General features: G+C 49.0%; 1 protein-coding gene across 1 annotated transcript; it reads left to right on the plus strand.

The window, feature by feature from the left end:
• Positions 1 to 683: 683 nt before the first annotated feature.
• LOC143162954 (extracellular tyrosine-protein kinase PKDCC-like) lies at positions 684 to 15782 on the plus strand. Its single transcript, XM_076343528.1, is given in 12 exon segments — positions 684 to 853; positions 3874 to 3944; positions 6765 to 6886; positions 6889 to 6943; positions 6946 to 7045; positions 7077 to 7707; positions 7903 to 8025; positions 10141 to 10412; positions 11548 to 11627; positions 11722 to 11826; positions 13332 to 13508; positions 14918 to 15782. Coding segments are annotated over 12 exon segments (2010 nt in total). The 3' UTR covers positions 15022 to 15782.
• The last annotated feature ends 3767 nt before the right edge of the window (positions 15783 to 19549 follow it).

A 19549-nucleotide genomic window follows, 5' to 3' on the forward strand; every position in this document is an offset into this window, starting at 1 on the left:
GACAGCTCCTTCTCTTAGGAGACAAGCTGTCCTGGCTCCTCCAGGGCATCGTACCGCAGGAGTAGATGATGCCCTGTGATGTTGTGCCAACACCCTGCAGTGTTCTCATGGTTTCATCCTGCACCCCCAGCCAGGAGGTGATCCCTTGTCTGCCAAAAAAAAAAAAGGAGCAGGTCCAGGAAAGCTGCTCCCTGGGGCCCTGTATGCCAACTGGGTGCTGGCACAGGCTCTGCCAAATCCTGTTGAGAAACTTCAGGCCAGAAGTGCCTAGGGAGACACAGCTATCCCTGCCATGGGCTATAAAAAGACCTGGGGGCTGCAGCGTTCTTGGACACCACAGAAAAGGACAGTTTCTCCTTATTATGGGGAAGAGGAACATGTTATTTCACTTCTGGGGCAAGCAATCATTATCCGCACCAAGCACTCTGCTAGGAATTGTGGACAGTAAGGCAAAAAAGCAGACCAAGGTCTGTCTCCCCAGTGCTCTTCCCAGCTGCTTGTAGGAAAGTATCATACCTGCAGCTAATTTTCTTCTTATCCTTTTCCTGGTTCTGGGGCAAAGCAAAGAAAAATCCGGAAATGGCTGGTGGGGTGATTTTTCCCTGGGTACTACCCAGGCGTGGCCCAGCACAGCCCTGTGTGGTGTGCCTGGAGGCTGGATGCAAAAAGGTTTCTCAGTTGACATGGAACTGCAAAGCCAGGCTGCTCAGGATGGCTCCTGCCCCTGCATCCTGCAGGTAGGAGCCTGCCCTCCAGCAGCTTCTCTTGCTTTCACCCTGCCCCAGATGTGCACGCTTGCAGACGGAGAGGAACTCTTTGGAGGCAGCCAGAAGCTCAGCTGGCAGGAGGCAAGGTAAGCGGCTGCCCCCACACCAGTGGCGGTACTCACTCCCAAGAGCCTTTATCAGAGGTGTCTAAGTCTTCCTCCTGTTCTGATGGATGGCTGCTGCAGGTTTCTTTGATCCCCCTCCCAGGCCTATAAACTCTTTGCCTCCCTCTTCTGGATTGATGCCCAGGACTTTCATGTACGTGCTCAGAGCGAGGACTTCCCCCTAGGATTTCTTCCCAGGGTATTTATGCTAACCCAAGAGCTTGATTTTATCCCTTTTACATCAGTGTCATAGACAAGAAACAGGGAAAATGCTGCTGCCTAGACCTCTTGAGACAGGAGAGAACCAGTTAGGGGGCATGCAGCCAAAGGAGCCTCTGTCTTTCAGAGGAAGGCAAATTCCTTCACTGCTGGCATGGGAGAAGGGGATCCTTTATCACCCCAGCTAGTCAGGAGTGCAGGAGACTCCCAGTTTGCATCTACACCTCCTGTACAGACTCACCTACGTTTCCAGAGAGGAGCCCAGCTAGCATTAGTGCCAGGAGGGAAATGGGAAAAATCACCACAATTTTGCATGAGAGGAATCTCCTCCTAGCCCTTGCAGGAAGCCAGGAGAAGCTCAGAAGCACGGGATTCAATCACAGTAATTGCAATTATAGCACAGCCTGGTATTTTCTGAACAGTGGACAGCCTTCTGCCCCATCTATAGCCTCGGGGGGAAAGAATGTGGATAAGAAAGCATAAGGTACTGTCCTCTATTGCTGGATCCAGGTATGCAGAGCAGTAATTGGGATATTTTGTTCCCTTTCAGGCTCATCTATCCAGCCATGGCCAGCTCCCAGTTGCTTTCTTCACTGCAGCAGCTTTAGAGTGCTGTGCTAGGGGTGTGCAGCACATCTAACCACTGTATCTTCAGAAAACCTGGTGCCCCTAGCATGTGGTGGGCCTAGTGCCCACACGGGATAACTACACATGCATTTGTACTCAGTGTGGTTATACGATGAGAGGTGCAACAGGAGGCCTTCCCTGGATCTAAGCAACATCTGCTGTTGAGACAAGACAATCACAAACCAGGTGTCCACACTACATACCCAACCCATCTCCTCCATACAGCACTCACATGCTGGCAAAGGCAATAAAGTCAGGCAGAAACTTCCTTCTGCTGCATTACAAGAGAAGGATGGGATGGGATGGGATGGGATGGGATGGGATGGGATGGGATGGGATGTACTGGGTCCAGCAGAACTGTTGCACCTCCTCTCGATTTTACCCCAAATTGCAACATTTTGTGTTCTCCTGGACTTAGGGACAAAAGAAGCACTTTTAGAGGAGGAATAACATTTCCTCACTGAGGCAGTGGGTCTGCTCTTCTTCACTCCAGTGCTATTGGGGACAAGGGAGGCACCAGCGGGGTGGGGGAACTGCCCACAATGGGACACTGCAATCCTGCCAGCATCTCAGTAGGATCATTTTAAGGTTTCTCCATCTTGCTGCCCATGCCAATGCTTTGGTCTGCTCTGTAGGACACTTGATGACACTATTTGTAATTAATCAGTGCCTGTCTGTTTTGTGGTGAGGTTTGGAGGCTGCACCCAGGTGACACTGAAGCCAAAGGGGGGCCCTTTACTCTGATTTACTCCCTGTGACCTCAGTTTCTTGCTGTAGACTCACAGCCCCTCAGCTGCAGGTACTGCAAGTCGGGGAGGCTCAGAAAATGGGAAATAAAAATGACATAAAAAGATCAAAGCTAGCAGGCTCAGAAAACTTCCTACAATGCCTTCCCTTCTCACAAAAGACCTCTGTGTGAAATGTTTGGTGGCAAGCCCTGCCCTGCTCACCATGCCCACATGTGTCCATGCACAGGTCCACGCAAGGTATCAAGTATTTTTCGTCTGTCTCTGAATTGGAAGTGATGGGTGTGTAATGAAATGGGAACTACTGACTCAGGTATTTCCCATTCAAGCCCTGAAGCGTCTCCTGGCCTTGTCCTGCTCCACTATCTCAGCAGGCTCTGGGGTGGACACGATCAAAGCTATTTGCCATCCGCTGTGGTGAGCAGGTAGACTCCTCCCTGACGGCAGTTTGCTCTATGTTCAGCACTTCTTTGCTCCCTCCAAGGGCCTATGACATACACAAGCTCTGCTCTGAACTTCTCCAATGGTTTTGTACCCTCAGAACAAACCATCTTCTGATCCTCCTTCTGGTTCAGCCAGCAAAGGCCCCCAGAGCTCCTAGGAGCGAGACAGAGCTCAGGAGCAGGACCTCCACCTCTTCTCAAGGACTGGTACTATTTCCCCCTCTCTCTCTTCAAAACACTTAGGTGACATCTATATTAACAAAGGAAATATGCCCCGGACCTTTCCCTGGCACTGAGGCGGACTGGCACAGAACAACCGTGTCAATTGAGCTCTCTTATCCTTCAAAATACGGTGAGCGTGTGCAACCTGCGTATCAGGAATGGTCTCTGGCACATCTTGACTCCCAGATCATACCAGGAATTGTCAGAAGAGTGCTAGTGGCCAGGGCCTGCTCTAACAATGTGGCTACGGGGAAGATCAAGTGCCAGTGCCTAGGAGCATACCTGGCACTTTAACTTTTCCAGTCTGTACTAGTCTGAAGACTGCCTGGTTTTAGAACCAGTCTGTACCAGTAGGCTAACCCCGCTAGCAGGCAATTTAGTTCCACTACTGCACTTCTGCCTCTCATCCTTCCTCTTTAGCTCCATGCCCTCGTTCTCTCAGCAGTGCTGCTTTCCACACATCTCCTCTACTTCACTGTGGAAACATCACCACACTGATGTCTCATGCTCCAGCTGTCCTCCTTTTTGGTCGATCTATAGGATTTGCTTCATATCTATAGTGCTCCCACACTGAGGTCCAGCTGAGGGTCTTCGACTCTTTACCCCATGCCAGCGTCCTTACTGGACCGGTGCAGAGGAAGTTGTTCCTCCAGTACAGACCCATTGTAAAAATATTAAAGAACTGCTTCCTTCTTTTCAAATAGACTTTATTTAATTAAGCCTCACTCTCCCTCCATTTCCTCAGAAGATCACAGCACTGTAAGCTACAAGCAGACAGCGGAGCATCTCCAGTGCCTGAGGCACCAGCAGTGTCCAGTAAGCAGTTATGCTGGATCCACCCCAAGGATCCTAACAGGGGATACTGGCACCAAGCACCAGGGAAGAGTCCAACTCTGTGAGGTCTTTTCAGCTCTTCTGGTACGTGTTGATCCTTGTCTCGCTCACCCTCACCTTCCATCTCTTCCCTCTTTACCTCCTCTCCCTTCTTTCGTTTGCACAAACTCTCCAAGGAACTAAAGGACACTCAAATGACCACGTACTCTGTTACATCCTTGCTGCAGCACTTTGCTGTGTTTCCCGTTCAAGGTGTCAGCTCCATCAAGCGAGGCCACTGCTTGTGCCTTTGTCTGCAAGAAGCCTTGCACAGCAGAGGCATGATCTTGGCAAGAATCCTTAAGTGCTACTATAAAGCAAATAAATAATTAATCATTATTATTTTTATGTATCTGTGAGTCTTCTCTAATAGGTCTTAATTTTATTACAGTGCTGAGGACAGGCTGAAATTAGATAATACTACACTCAGCTAGCATCTATTCCCTTGGAAACACAGGTAAAAATGCATGTAATAGCTCTCCAGTGACAATGAATATTCATTAATATGACACAGATGTATACTTGATTTGAAAATAAGGACAGTAATTAAAGAGCTATTAAGGTTAAAAAGCAACAAAGGAAATTCAGCTACCGAAAGAGCTGTTCTGGGATCAGCCCCTAACCTATACGTGCATGGATAAGCACAGGCGGCCTGAGATCTTCTACATTATTTTACATACCGTCGGACTGTGGGGTCTGCCTTCCCTCCCAAACTCTGTCATCTGGAAATGTCCTAAATTCATCAGAGTTCATTTGTCCTGCTGTCTTACAGAGCAGCTGTACTCCTTACAGAGCAGCTATACTCCGCTGCTGTGCTGCTGCTCGCACCCACTCACCCGCTGCTCCTGTGGTGTTGAACGGACAAGAAGTAGAGGAGAAACTTTCTGCAGGCTTTTGGGAAGGAAGCTATTTATAATCGATCACTTATATTCATTATTTCTATTAAAATAGTCTTGGGGATCACCGGTCATGATAGCTGCCTTGCTGTAATCTCTGAAAATCTCCATCCCACAGGCCGTGATATTAAAGTTGAGTTTCTCAGAGAAGTTTCTGTCGTGGTTTAACCTCAGCCGGTAACAAAGCACCACACAGCCGCTCGCTCACTCCCCCCCACTGGGATGGGGGAGAGAATCAGAAGAGTAAAAGTGAGAAAACTCATGGGTTGAGATAAAGACAGTTTAACAGGTAAAGCAAAAGCTGCGCACTCAAGCAAAGCAAATCAAGGAATCCATTCACTACTTCCCATGGGCAGGCAGGTGTTCAGCCATCTCCAGGAAAGCAGGGCTCTGTCACGTGTAACGGTTACTTGGGAAGACAAATGCCATCACTCTGAATGTCCCCCCCTTCCTTCTTCTTCCCCCAGCTTTATATACTGAGCATGACGTCATATGGTGTGGAATGTCCCTTTGGCCAGTTTGGGTCAGCTGTCCTGGCTGTGCCCCCTCCCAGCTTCTTGTGCACCCCCAGCCCTCTCAGTTGGTAGAGCATGGGAAGCTGAAAAGTCCTTGACTAGTGTAAACACTACCTAGCTACAACTAAAAGGTTGGTGAGTTATCAACATTGTTCTCACCCTAAATCCAAAACACAGCACTGTAGCAGCTACTAGGAAGGAAATTAACTCTATCCCTGCCGAAACCAGGACAGTTTCACAAAGGTTCCTTTGCAGGGGTAGCTTGAGAAAGCGACCTGAGCAGTGTGTGTTCTGAGTTACGAGCGAGCCAGGAGAGAGGCAATGGCACTGCTGTACATGGAGGGAGGCAAGGAGGAGGAGACGTGTCCAAGGGCAGCGGCAACACTGTAGGTCGCACTGATTGCTCACGGCCAGGACAAATCCTGTGTAATCTCACCCACCGTGTCCTGCCAGTCTCCTCCTGGTGCAGGCAGAAACTGCAGGCTCTTGGCAGAGCTGGGTCCCTCAGGGACAGGGCAGCGGTTTGGAAATAGCAGCCACCCTGGCTAGCAGAGGAAAAGTGAGACGTGCCTCCTCCAAACCCAGGTGTGCTGTCAGGACAAGGTTACCGCACCGGGCTGCGCATCACCCCGCTCCCTTTCTGGGGAGGGACTCTCAGGCTAGTTATGCCACCGAAGAAATTATGGCAGAAACTGAAACAAATCAGGCGGAGCGGCAGAGCGTTATTTTAATTTCTAACCCAGCAGCGTAATGGTAAATAGAAAAGCGAATCAGCCCATTGGGCTGGTGTTTCAGGCCACTCAGTGAGGAGAGCTAACTGCGTAGCACCTAAATTAGAAGCAGATAAACCGCATCTGCCTTTGCCCTAAGCTAACTCGACTGACTTTTGGCACAGCAGTGCCCGGCGCAGACACGTGTATAAAACGGGTGACAGAGCCGAGGCAGGCACCTCGTCCCGCTTCCTCGCAGCCATCTCGGCAACGCTTTCCTCGCCTTCGCAGGTACATGGGTCACAGAAGGCAGCCCTGAGCTGTCTGTCTCTCACCAGGCTGATCGATTTCCTCACAAATAAATGATAACATTGCATTTTCTGCCTGCATTGGCTGGTTTTGCTGGAGGAGGGTTTTGGTGGTTTTTTTTTTTTCTGGAAACAATTACAATTCCATGCTTTAGGCAGTGTATTGCTGCTTCAACTTAACAGGGTTTATCCTTCTAGTAAGAGAGACTGCCAGTGTTTGCTTTTCTTAGAAACCTAACCTGAGACTTTTCAAAGGCACGGGAACGTGGTATCTCAGTTCTTACTAATTTTAATCCGTTTCACACCCCTCGGCTGCATTCTGCGGTAACTTTAGTAGGACTGACGAAATTCGCGCCCGTGAAATCGGCGTGTTTTGCTATAAACAGCCTCCGTTGGAAGGGTGGGGCGAGCGTCTGCGGGGATGTAGCGCTCACCCCCGGCAGCTCCGATTCCCACCCCGGGCCACCTTACCCCTCCCAGAACCGCTTCGGCTCCGCCGCCGCAGCGACCTGCCCTCCCGGGCGGTCGGTGCCGCCGCTGCCCCCTGCGCTCGCGGGCCCCCCTCGGGCAGCGGCTGCCCCGCAGGGCCGGGCCGGGCCGGGCCGGGCCGGGCCAGCGGGGGTGGGGGCGCCCGGCGCCGGGGGAGGCCGCCCGCCCGACACGCCCCCTCGGCGGCGCTCGCCTCCCCGCCGCCGCGGAGCGCGGGCGGCAGAGCGGCCGGAGCCCGCTGCGGCGCAAGCCCGCTCCCCATGGCGGCGGCGGTAGCGGCGGGGCGGGCGCGGCGGGGCGCCCGGCTGAGCGCGGCGGCGCTGCTGGCGCTGCTGGCCCTGGCGCTGCTGGCGCTGACGGCCGGCCGCGGCGGTGCTGGCGGTGAGGGGCAGCCGGGCTCCCCCCCGCCGCCGCCGCCGCCGCCGCTCCCGCTGCCGCCGGGCTTGCGGGAGGAGCTGCGGCAGAGGCGGCGCGACCTGCGGCGCCTGGCGGCGGCGGCGGGCGGCGGCGGGGAGGCGGCGGCGGCGGCGGGCGGGCTGGGCTGCGGCGACCTGAGCCTGGCGACGGGCGTCAGCGTCCTGGGCTGGGGCTTCACCAAGGTGGTGGCGCGGGCGGCGCTGGCGGGCGGCGGCGCCGTCGCCCTCAAGTCGGTGCACGGGGCGGGCCGGGAGGTGCGGCAGTGCGTGCAGCGCTACGGGGCGCCGGCGGGCTGCCGCCGCCTGGCCGCCTACAAGCTGCTGAAGGAGGTGATGCTGCTGCAGCGCCTGCAGCATCCCGGCATCGTCCAGGTACGGCGGGGCGCGCCGGAGCGGGGGGCCTGCGGGATGCGCTCCCTCGGTACGGAAATTTTTGGTGGGGGGAGCGATGCGTCTCGGTGCCGGGGCTGAGTCGATCCGCCCGTGTTGGCCCCGTCCCCGGGCGTGCCGGACCTGCTGGCAGTGGCAGCGGCATCGCTCTGACAATCGCTCCTTCCCTCCCGGCAGCTGCACGGTCAATGCTACGATAATAGCGGAGATCCTGAAATACGGGTGACAGCCATGCTGGAGCTGGGATCCCCCCTGGAGATGATTCAGCTTCTGCAGACCCCCTGGGAGGAGAGATTTAAAGTAAGAAAACAAAGCAAAGGGAGTTTTATCAGTCACTTTTAGACCGCAAACTGGGTAAATGCGAAGAGCCCGTGGTAACTGCTGGGGCAAACGGAATTGTCATGCTGACACTGTTTGCTCCCACAAATTGTCCTTAAACCGTTTTGCTTTCACTCCTTTTAAATCACATTAAAATAGCCTTAGCCTGGCGTCTCGCTGTTATATCCCTTCTCTCTAAAGCCGTGTTAAGAGAGCTACATCTGGGAGGAAATGGCCACAAAATCTTGCTCAGGGCTGGGGTGGTGTTTAATACCCAGTATTACGCTATATTGCTAGTTTTCCCTCTATATTGTTCCACTCCACAGAGGGGCTTTCCTAGCGAGGCCCCTCAGCAGGCTGGGTCTGACTCGGGAAAGCCACCTCCCTGTGCTATGAGTCTGTTGTTTTCTGTGTATTACCTATTTTAGGCAGCAAGCTGAGCAGCCTGTCTCTCACCATGTGTTTGTATGATGTTTCTGACCTTAGCCCTTTAGGTATTACTGTGGTACAAACACTACTAAATTGCTTTCCTCCTGCTGTAGGTGCTAGAATCGCATCCCTGTTCGTGAGATCTGCCTTGTCTCCTAAGCACCCTGCACAGGGACTCTTAAGCTCCCCAGGAACATAAATGACTTATGACATGGCACTTATTTTGGTTGCAGCTTGTATTACAGTTTGCTCAAGGTCTCAGTTGGGGGTTCACTACTACTTGTTTGGTTCCCAGGAGGAAAGAGAGCATCAAGTAGAAGCATGGGTACCTTAATGTCAATAAGAAATGCTTTGGGCAAAGTAAAAAAGCAACAAAAGTCCCAAAATAAAATCCCTGCCTGCATGTGGTCCTTAATGTTGAAGAGGAGCCTTGCTATCCAAGCCAGAGGAGAATTGTGGCAACTGTGCTCGCTCAGCTGCAGGACGTGAAGCTGGGATTCTTATGATGGCCTCACTAATGAAGTTAAAATAGCGTCAGAGCTTCCAGAGTCATTTCTCTTGGCATGTGGAGTTCCGCTTCTGCTTACAAACTATTTCATACTGGCTTCTACATAGTTTTCCCAGCACCTCATCTTCTCAAATGTGCCAAAGTCTCCTGTAGAGCTAGAAACCCATGATGCTGGATTAGCTGGTGGTAAGGTCTGGTACAGTGGCATTAAGATTTTTATAATCTTTTGACTGATGAAGACACTAATTCAGAATTTACACTGGTACTGTCTAGTCCTGTTTCCTAATTAGGTCATCCAAACGGATGGGATTCCCCTCTGATGAGCCATGTCAGATACCAGTGATTCTGCAAGCTGTTCCAAATGAACAAACCCTCGTGCCTGCACAGATCGCTATCGGAGGCAGCGAGGGGTGGTGCGGGTCTGCCTGGCACACCTAGCTGACGATACAGTTTATCTGATGCCAGGGCTCCCGATACTGAATGAAAACTGCTGCAAAAAGCTGCTTGAACAAAGTGCTGGTGCAGTATAAATACGCTCTTCTAGCTCTAGTTTGTTCAAAAATCATTTACCGAGCTTTCTGCTGGATCAGGTATTGTCTGACCTTTCCCTGCTGCCAGAAAGTTGACATAAAAGCAAAAAGGCTGGCAATAAATACATTGCATGCTTTGGCTAATTCTTCAGAAGTACGATTGTGTGCCCAAATTCATACTGCTGAGTGATGCAGCAAGGCATGAATCTGGTATTAATGACCATGGAGCCTCAGTCTGTATGGAGCAGCATGGGGGAAGGGAGGGGAATGTATTTATTCTATGCCAGAGTGGGAAAAAACCCTTCTGATTTCAGCTAGCAAATCAATATAGCTCCTGAAACATGAAGGCTGCTATTGTTTTCCTCACATCTTTCTCCTCTAGTTCCTCTAACTGCAAATGTCTCTTTGTATACGCATGTTTTAAAAAAATGTTGCTGAACTACTTACCACAGTCAAATCCTGTGGCAATGTTGATAATAAATTTTGTAGCATACATATAATTACCTTTTAAGTACTATATGCTTTTTTCCCCCTTTAATTTCATTGAATGCCCTCCCCTTTGTTTTACTTCCAATTTAATAGCTGTTTTTCATCTGTTTTTCCCATGCATATTCATATTCTCTTTCTCAGATTTGCCTGAGTCTTGTGAAACTGCTGTTTTACTTGGCACATTCCCCCCTGGGTTCAATAGTCCTCTTGGATTTCCAGCCAAGGCAGTTTGTTATGGTGGATGGAAACCTAAAAGTGACAGACATAGATGATGCCAGCACTGAGGAACTGTCATGCAGGGAAGATAATGATTGCACACTCGACTTCCCTACAAAAAGCTTTCCTCTCAAATGCTCTGCAGTTGGGAAATGTGAAGGAATAAATGAAAAGAAGAATCTTTTCAATGCATATCGGTATGTCCAGCGAAATGGGGGAGAAATCTGGCGTGGTTGAGCTCACACACTGCCATGTAGCCTCTAGCATCTCGTGTTTCTTCCATGCAGTGATTCTCCTTCACCTCTGTCAAAGGGTAGTTAAGGATCGCTTTGAAGCAAGTTCATTTTCCTTATAAGGCAGGAAAATAGCGTAGTAGTTGTCTGGTGAGAATGCAGGCATCTTTGTTCTGCTGCTCCCTTTCCCCAACGCCCTCTAGAAACTTGCCCCAAAGGTTGCACCTGTGAATTTATTGTTTGCCAAACAAGCCCTGGCATTTGACATCCACAGGCTACGTTTGCCGAAAGCAGTGGCAGTGCGGGCTACCTACCAAAGCCCACCAACTTTGAGCCCCCGTTGTTGGGAACAGGCTGGCTAATTCTTCCCTTGAACTCCATGTCTCCCTGTGGAGACTGTGGGCACCTATGGAAGAGCGATGGAACAGGTAACGGGCAGCAGGCTGAGACTGCTGCAGCACTTCATGTAGGCCACCAGCTGAAGGCGCAAAGACTTCCACTCACCGCTGATGCTTGGCAGGTCAAGTACCGGGGGAAGCTGGATATTTACACAGAAGGACTTAGTAAGGGAGCTTGTATTTGCAGGACTCGGTGTTAAAGGGCAAATCCCTGCGTAGTTTATTACAGCCTTGCTGTATCAAACTTGTTTCTTGTAGAACAGGAGTTTTCTAGAAGGTTCAGGGAATGAATAGGGGAGTGTTCAGCCTTTCCAGGGGTAATAAGAATGCCAAACCTTTCCAGGGCAAGGGAAAAGTCTTGCATGAGTCTTGTTCTATATAGGTCTTTTTTTGATGGGAAATCTATTGCTTAGTGCACAAAAATGGCCCGGGGGAATGAGGGAAAGCTCCGTTGCGTGAGCCTTTGCAAGGTAGATTTCACGTGGTGCTCGGCTGCACGCTGTGCTGCAAGGACTAGCGTTTCAGCCCAACTCACAGGTACGGTCTGTGAGATGCCCATGAAGTGCTCAAACATAACTTATATAACCAAAGCAGACTTACTAGTTTCATATGGATAATCGAGTCACGGGAAAATGTAGACAACTTAATCACTGGAGAAATTAAGCCACTGTATTCTAATCAGTCTGTGGGATTTTTTGCAGGTATTTTTTCACCTATCTTTTGCCACACTCTGCACCACCAGCTTTGCAGCCTTTTTTGAGTGATATTCTGAACGCAACAGGTACCAGCTAATATTCATAAAATTCTTTATTATAAGTCTCTCAATGGTATTTCATGGAATTACTCATCTTTGTCATCTCTTTCTTTAAATGTAGGTGATTTACGATATGGGATAAATGAAACCCTGAAAGCTTTTGAAAAGGTTTTACATCTGTACAAGTCTGGGCTCTATCTGCAGAAAAGACCTCTTCATTTAAAAGGTACATGATTTTGAATTCTTTAAGTAACATAACTACTGAGGGAGCAAGGAACTTGGTAACTGGTCAAATTCTGATCTCCCATACATTCAAGCAGTATTTAGTCACTAGGAAAAGCACCAAAAGTATCTTTCCTTGAGCCGCCTTTTGTTGTTTCTTCATGGGAGCTATGCAAGATTGCATTGTTTTGCAAAGTAAATGCAGTGCAGACAATCTGGCCTACATATGGACATATGTTTGTCCTGCTTCTAAATACTCTTCTCATAATGTGCATCAGTGTTTCAAGTGAATATATTTGGGGTAGCTTAAGCAACTAGACCAGAGTAGCAAACTGAGTCTCTCATGTCCCTCTTCGGGGTCATCTTATCCTCTGGACCAGCAGGTCAGTTTTCTGGGCTGATACTGAAACCTCCCGTTTCACTTGGTGGCTTCTGACTGCTGAGCACGTGCTGTTATGGGAATGTACAGTGGGGAGGTCACAACACCGAGATGAGTGTGGCAGAGTAGCTAGGGCCTTGGTACCCTCTAAATTTCTTTTTTCTGAAGACCATCCTATTGGACCTGTGGATGGATAAATGAGCCTCTGTGAGGTGCGCTCCTCTGAAAAGGACCAGTTCGGTGGTGGAGATGAGGCTAATCAAAAGGAAGGCTTTAAAAGTTCAGTGGTTACTGTGGCTTACATTTTCCTGAGCGTTCACTTGCGATGGTGGGGTGGTGATGGTGGCTTGTGGAAGGAAATCTCTTCATATGTGAAAGAACTGGAATTTGCACAGTTGTGAACAAAGATATCCAGTCATTTGCACTGAAGGACCAGCAGCTTTAACAGGAATTGCCAGTATTTTCCAACAACACCTACCCATTGGCTTCACAACTAGCCCAGTAGCAACGTGCCAAAATGATCACCATCCTAGAGGTGTGGGAAGGTGGGGAGAGACTCTTAGCAGTCAGTGAACAATAGCCTGAACATCGCCTGCTCAGGTTTGTCAGGTCTTTTGTATGCCACTGGAGCAGGATCTGGCCTCCCTTTCCCCCACTGGGCTTCCTAAATCTCCTCTACCTGTGGGAGGCACCATGATGGGTGGATCAGTGCATGCCCCACGTAGCTCGGTGCTGGATCTGTGATGAGCTGGTTTTGCTGTTGGGGCTGAGCTGTAGGAGAGGCCGTTGTGAGGTTGGCTTCTCCGGAGCCGTGCTAGAAAGGTGGGTCTGCACAGCAGCCTCCCCCTCTCACCCACCCCTGTGGTCACTCTCCTGTCCCTTCACCCTTGAGAGCTCTGCCCCCTCTCTTACATCTGTGGAGGAGTTGCTGTCCTGCAGAGCTAAAAGCCAGGATTTGGGTTTCTTTTAACTTTGCAGCTCCACCCACTCCATCTAAGCAGGTCAGTTCAATCTACCACTATCACAGTTCTTTAAGAGTTTCACTGGTGTGAAATACCGCGTGTATATTGTAACTAGTCTCTGAAAGTGCACTTAAAGAGTTTCCCTAAATACCCTCTTTCTGTTCCCAGACTACATCTCCCTAAAGGGCTTCCGAATGGTGGAAGGAGAAGACTACAAGTGCTGGCCCTCCTACAGCCACCTGGGATGCCTGCTCTCTGTTCACAGCGCTGAGGAAGCCGCCACAATTTGTAACTCCCAATCGCAGTGTCAAAGTTTTATCGTCACCCAGCGGAGGACGTGGACAGGTGAGCCTGGGCAAATGTGGCAGGATGCTGCCACGTGGTGCCCCTGCTTCCTCAGTCGCGAGTGGGGATGCTGCTGCTGCCCTCCTCCGTAGTGCCTTGAGTCTACGGGCGCATATAAAAGCTGTCTTTCCTATTCTCAAGATCAGATGGCTGCTGCGGTGGGCATCCAAGGATCCCCTGAGTATTTGTTAGGACAGACAAGGGAAATTATATTCTCCTTCTGCAGATTCTTTCCTCTACAAATTTTGCACAGGACTGCTAGATATTGTTAAACAGTTACTTATTTCATGCAGATATGGCTTCACTTTGGTGTTAGGCTAAACAATTCCTGTGGTATGTATAGTTTGCAAAAAGCTGTGGGGTTTTTAGAGATGAAAGAAGCTATGTAAAAGAAGGTGGTTACTATTTTTAAAAGAATCATAGCTTACAAGTTGTTATTCCCTTTATCAAAACTAAAGCCCCAAACCAATGGATTTCCAAAATGTCCCTGTAATTAGCTCTGATTATAGCCTCTTACGGTTAGCATGTTTTCAGAATTATTATAAATTACCTCATTTAGCCGACACTTCAATCATGGGCTGAATTGTTACTTATAAAGTGAAACGCTAAATGAGGTAAATGCGTGTTTTCAGCAATAGTGTTTAAGAATCATGTCTTGTTGGCTCACATGACATATAAAAAAAAAAATCCCAAAACTACCAAAAATGCAGCTCTTCCGTGGGTTTGTGTGCAATTGGCATGTGGCAAACTAGTGACATAAGAGCGCTTACACTGATGCAACATAAATCTCTTCGAGCCGGTTTCACACCAGCAATGGATTGTGTGAGTTGTGCCTAACGCATCACATCTGGCTTCCTCACGGGGCGGCTGTTAGTTGCTGTGTTCGCTGCCTGGCTGGAAGGAACCCCGCTTAAAACAGCGGTGGGGATGCAGAAGAAGCAGCATGTGGGACAGAAGACCCTTTCTGGAGCACCTGGCTCGGATGCTGATCCCCGCCATCCCGCACCGTGCCTGCGGTCTGTTAATGTTTCCTGTGCTGACATTTTTCTTCCTCACATTTTTACAGCGCATCTTTGCAGCCAAAGATGCCAAAAGTGTGTGGCTGAAATGCAGAGTGCCTAACTTTGCCGTCTGGATTAATGAGAGCTGTGGGAACATGCTGGTCCCTCTTAAGACAACTCTGTAAAGCAAAGCAAGATGTAAAAGCCTCTGGGGCCCGATTTTGCATTCCTTGTGCACACTTGGAGAGCATCTGGAGTTTACTGGGAGTGTAAAACACATCTATGGTAGGGTGGAGTGACCCTCCGTTGAGCAAGCAGTGTGTTCCTGTGTCTCTTGCAATAAATAGCATGGGTCAAGGTGAGCCTATCATCTCCTCTATTAAACTTGCATTTTCATTTCCTTTCCAGGACGCCCACTCGCCTCATTTCAGAGTAGCCCAACTGATTTAATACCGGATGCTAACGCTGTAGTCTATATTAAACGATCGGCTTCCTCTGGGGAAAGACTTTAAAGACAATGAGATCACATAATATGATCCTGGGAGGAACAAACCACTGGGAAGAATGTCATCCGCTGAAAAGAATGACATATTTTATTTAGCTTTGGGATGGGATCTCCTTGCCAGCTCAGATAGAGTCAAATGCTGCTGTCTCCTTGATCAAAGCTCAGATTTCTCATTGCAGCCCTGCTAGCTTCTTTATCTGTTCCCACACTGCTGTTCCGCATAAATGCTCCCAGTTTTAGTCAAATGTCACTAGACTGTGCAATACCTAGCCTTGCTGCTTTGGTAACCAGCTTGTCAGCCAAGAAATAGAAATAGCTGCAAGGGATCCAGCTTGGGTAGGCTTAGTTAGTTCAGTCACCTCCAAAAACCTATTGATAACACACCTTGGAGAAGGCAGTGGCTCCTTCTGCAGCTGCCGACCAGGATTTCGTACCACTGCAAATGTAAAGGACTGGATTTCAGCGATGGGTCGAGGTTGCAGGGTTGGGATCCATAACCAGAGGTTGATGATGGGGGTGGTCTTCCAAGGAGGGTCCTGATTCAGTTCCGTCCAGGGCAGGGGAAGGAGGTGGTGTATAGGTCAACTCGAACCAAATGTCTGGATGTTTGGATGCAGGATTTGCATTTGACCCTGTGCGATTTGTAATGCCAGCTCCCATGTATCAACCTTGAAGGTTTTTCTCTGTTACTTTCCGTGAAAGAGCGAGACATTAAAATTATTTATGTATAAGGCATTACTCTGTGTGATAAAGAATGACTATGTTTATTCTAAACATGCTGTGAAAAGTTTTTCTCTTTAATTGTCTAAGTCTTTACTGCAACCAAATGAACAAATGCAAGTGTTCCCCACCTTCAGCTCACCTAGCATCATCACCCATTCCTGAGGACAACCTGTGAGTGTGCTCAGGAGTGTACGAATGTGCCCAGGCCCCTTGGACACTTAGATCTTGGAGGATGCTTTGTGGCTGCACTTGCAGGCTCACAGGCATAGAAGAGACAGTCTGGTCTCAAGAGCCTCCTGCATTTGCCCTTTGCTAAAAATGTAGATGTGGCCTCTGAAAAATAGGTGGGGGTTAGTATAATTTCAGGCTGTAAAAGATGGCAACGTAACGTGCCACTCCCAGGAGTGCCTGGAAGCAGTGACCATACGGTACCTCTTCTTCTGTAGTACGGTCGGGAAAGCCCAAATCACCACTGACCTCACGCCCCGCAGGGGAAGGTCCCTGGCCTTGAGCAGGAGAGCCACGCTGCAGCCTCTGTGCGGTGCCGCATTGAGTTTTCCACTTAGCCCACACTGCTGGGTGGGAACAACAGCTCTCGGGACATTGCCATTGACTCCTTGTAGCCTACGGCATTGCCATTGGCTCCTTGTAGCCTACCACAGCGTGGCTATTTCCATGTGGGCATCTGTAGCAGCTGGGGTACTCCCCCCCCCAGGCTAAAGATGCCTGAGCTCTTGCCTGGGGTTGTGCTGTGTTTTTCATGATCTGGTCTTGTGTTTCCTAGTGCAGGATCTCACCTTTCAGCTCGTTAGTACTCTATTAACCCACAGCAATGCCATTGCATGGGGGCTTTCTCATGCGCTTACACTGGGGCTGGGGGACTCTGATAGTGATATCAATTAATGAGAATTCCTAGTTAGCACAACAAGAAGGCTCTTCTTAGTGATGGCCACATCACTGCAGGCTTTGTGAAGGCAAGGCTTTTTAAATGGACAGCCACAGACTGCTCTCTCCATTACAGTGGGTCCTGTGGAAATTAAAGGAAAGGTCCTGCCAGGGGTCCGCTATTGTTTTACATCGACCCCACTGAGCCGGGCTTCAGGCATCTGCTGTGTGGTGCTTTACATTAGCAAGAAGTAATGAGAGTTTATTCCGTATATCTCAGCCTCCTGAGATACAAATCGGAAGTACATTCCCCAAAGCAAGGGCAAGGGCCAGCCCAGGGTCATTTCAGAGAGGAAGAAACAGAGAATGCAAAAGTTGAAGCGATTCCAGTTAGTGTTAGAAAGATCTTCCCATCCTAAAAATCTCTCCTGGTAAAAAAATATTGTGTATTTTAGTCATGCGATGCTCCTCTCACGTTACAGATTTTTCCATGAAGCTTTCATTGTATGATTGCCTGCCAGGCAGTCAGGTCCAGCCCCTCAGCAGATGGTGCAGGGTATGGCAGTGTCGCTTGGATAAATGTAGGTTCCAGCATCAAACCTGCAGTTAGAGCCTGGGAGCAGAGACCATCTCGTCCTGCCTTGAAAGTTTTGACCACACAGTGCTTAACAAATAATAATAATTAAAAAAAATCAATAAAATGGAAGTCAGGCTTCAAAGAATCCCAATGCTCAATCTGCTGTTGCCACAGCGAGTGGCTTTTGTAGGACATGTAGTCCACCCCCTGCAAATGAGAAGGTGCATCCTTAGAGCCTGGATCCCCGTGGGCACATTCATCACGCTAGCACAGACAAATAGCTAGGGCACAGGCACACATTCATGTCCAACTCTGTTTGTGTGCTAGAGACTTAGAAGATGCCGCAAATACACTGGTAAAAGTGTATGCACCGATTTTCCTCATACCTCTGTGCAGCTCCCCACGGCAGGTAACACCTGGTGGGCATGCCGCCTTCAGTCTGATTTGGGGTGACATCCCACTGCAGTCCAATGGTGCCCAGTGAATGCTGGGTGAGGCACAGGGAGGGAAAATGTTTTATCACCCCGCTGCATCTATGCCTTTGAGGAAACAAAGTCACTGGAAAAAGCGGTTCCCACCCTGCTTTTTCCCAGCTTCTTGCTGTTATGATCTGCTAAGAAACCTTTTCCAGTGGCCGTGCCAGTTTAAAAGCACGTAGAATTAATTCTCTGCTAGCCTGCAGTAGGCAGCTTGTGACCCCTAAGCTTCAGGCAGCTCGCAAGTGGCTCAGGTGCAGCTTCTGTGCCAGGACTGTGTGGCGCACCCAGGCTGCTCACAACCTGAAGGGGAGGCTATGGGAGCAAGCATCTTCTCCACAGCTTTTGGGCCCATGTGGCTGTTTTGTAGTGCACTATCTTTATGTCCCATCTCACTCAGTCAGTCTTTATTCATTCCGTCCTTTTATTAAATTATAACTGCCTCAAGCAGCTTTAGACTTTCAATGCCAGAGAAAATTTCAGTGCACACCTGAAAACTGTATTTCAGTTAACTACGGTACATGCAAAACTCAGGTATAAACATTTGTTGCCCTTAAAACTCCCAGTTGCTGGAGTCAATTTGTCTCTGCTATCGCTGATCAGTATTTCAGCCACCATTGTGGAATATGTAACAGAGGAAAGTGCTTGGAAGGAAACAGCAGGGGATCGATTGCAATGGAAACCATGTGTGCTGGAGGAATAATATTTACCTAAATGTGTCTATCACATCTTCCCAAAGGATGCTGCCATTAGAAGAGAATGGATATGAAAATGTTGCCTCCATAGATAAAAGTTAGGAATATCATTTTTTTAAACACAAACTTTAATATTCTTAATTAGTTCCATATTGTAATAACAGAGATAAAGCCACATCCATAAAGGATAATACCATGTACTCCAAAGATATAAACCACAGTTTAATAAATAGCAACAGATGCCGCATGACTCATGTTTGCACAGGCGTTTACATGACTGGTGACTTCATGACAGATTGAGGAGCGGAGCGAGGGGGACAGAGCCCAATAAAGAAAAAGCAACTCCTGGTGCATCAGACAAGGTTCAAATAACAGTGAAAGTCAAGCCTGTATTCTTACATGACATATTTTGCAAACTTCAGTGATGCTCTAAGCAGCATTCAAATAGATGGACTTTCAAGTTGGTTTGGAGCATTTGATAGAAACAGGAATTTATCACAGGCAGCTGTAGGCCCAAATCGCACATCTGGGTTAACATTAATTTCTGTAAGTTCTCCTATAAATTCATGTACCAAGCACTGATGTTCGTGGCTAGACGTCAGAGCACTTTGGTCCTACTGGGTTGAAAGAGCTGGTTTGAAGTCCTGTTTGAGGAATTAGTGAAGTGTAACTACAGTATCCAGAATAGCCCATCACGATGGCTTGGTAGGACTTCACAGTGAATCTTCCCCCATTACTATAGCACTTGCAGCAATCTTTCTCCTTGGTTCCATTGTCCCAGTGCACCAAAGTGCCACCAACAGCAGTGTGGAGATGGTGGTGGTGAAGGAGAATTCACAGAAGAGAATTTTATATGAGAGGCAATCATGAGCCCCTCTGCCTCCTCTATAGCATATGCTTAGTCCAGGGTGGTGGATTTGCCCTAAATCATAGTTCTTGGCTAATGGGAAAATGTATCAGATTACATCAAACAGGTCTGGGTGCAGCAAGGAGGGGTGATAGCCGGAGGGAACGGCTGCCAAACTCCTCTGCTTCAAATTCAGCTCCTGGCTCTGAGAGCTCCAGGCAACAGCTTGAGCTTTGGAGCCTTTGGACCCTCAGTCCTCCCTGACTGGCCAGCCCAGTTGACAAAAGTGCTCTGTTTGTTGGTAGGGGAGACTTCTCAACGCAGCTTCGGAG

This window comes from Aptenodytes patagonicus, chromosome 7, assembly GCF_965638725.1.
Source record: "Aptenodytes patagonicus chromosome 7, bAptPat1.pri.cur, whole genome shotgun sequence".
Lineage (NCBI taxonomy): Eukaryota > Metazoa > Chordata > Aves > Sphenisciformes > Spheniscidae > Aptenodytes > Aptenodytes patagonicus.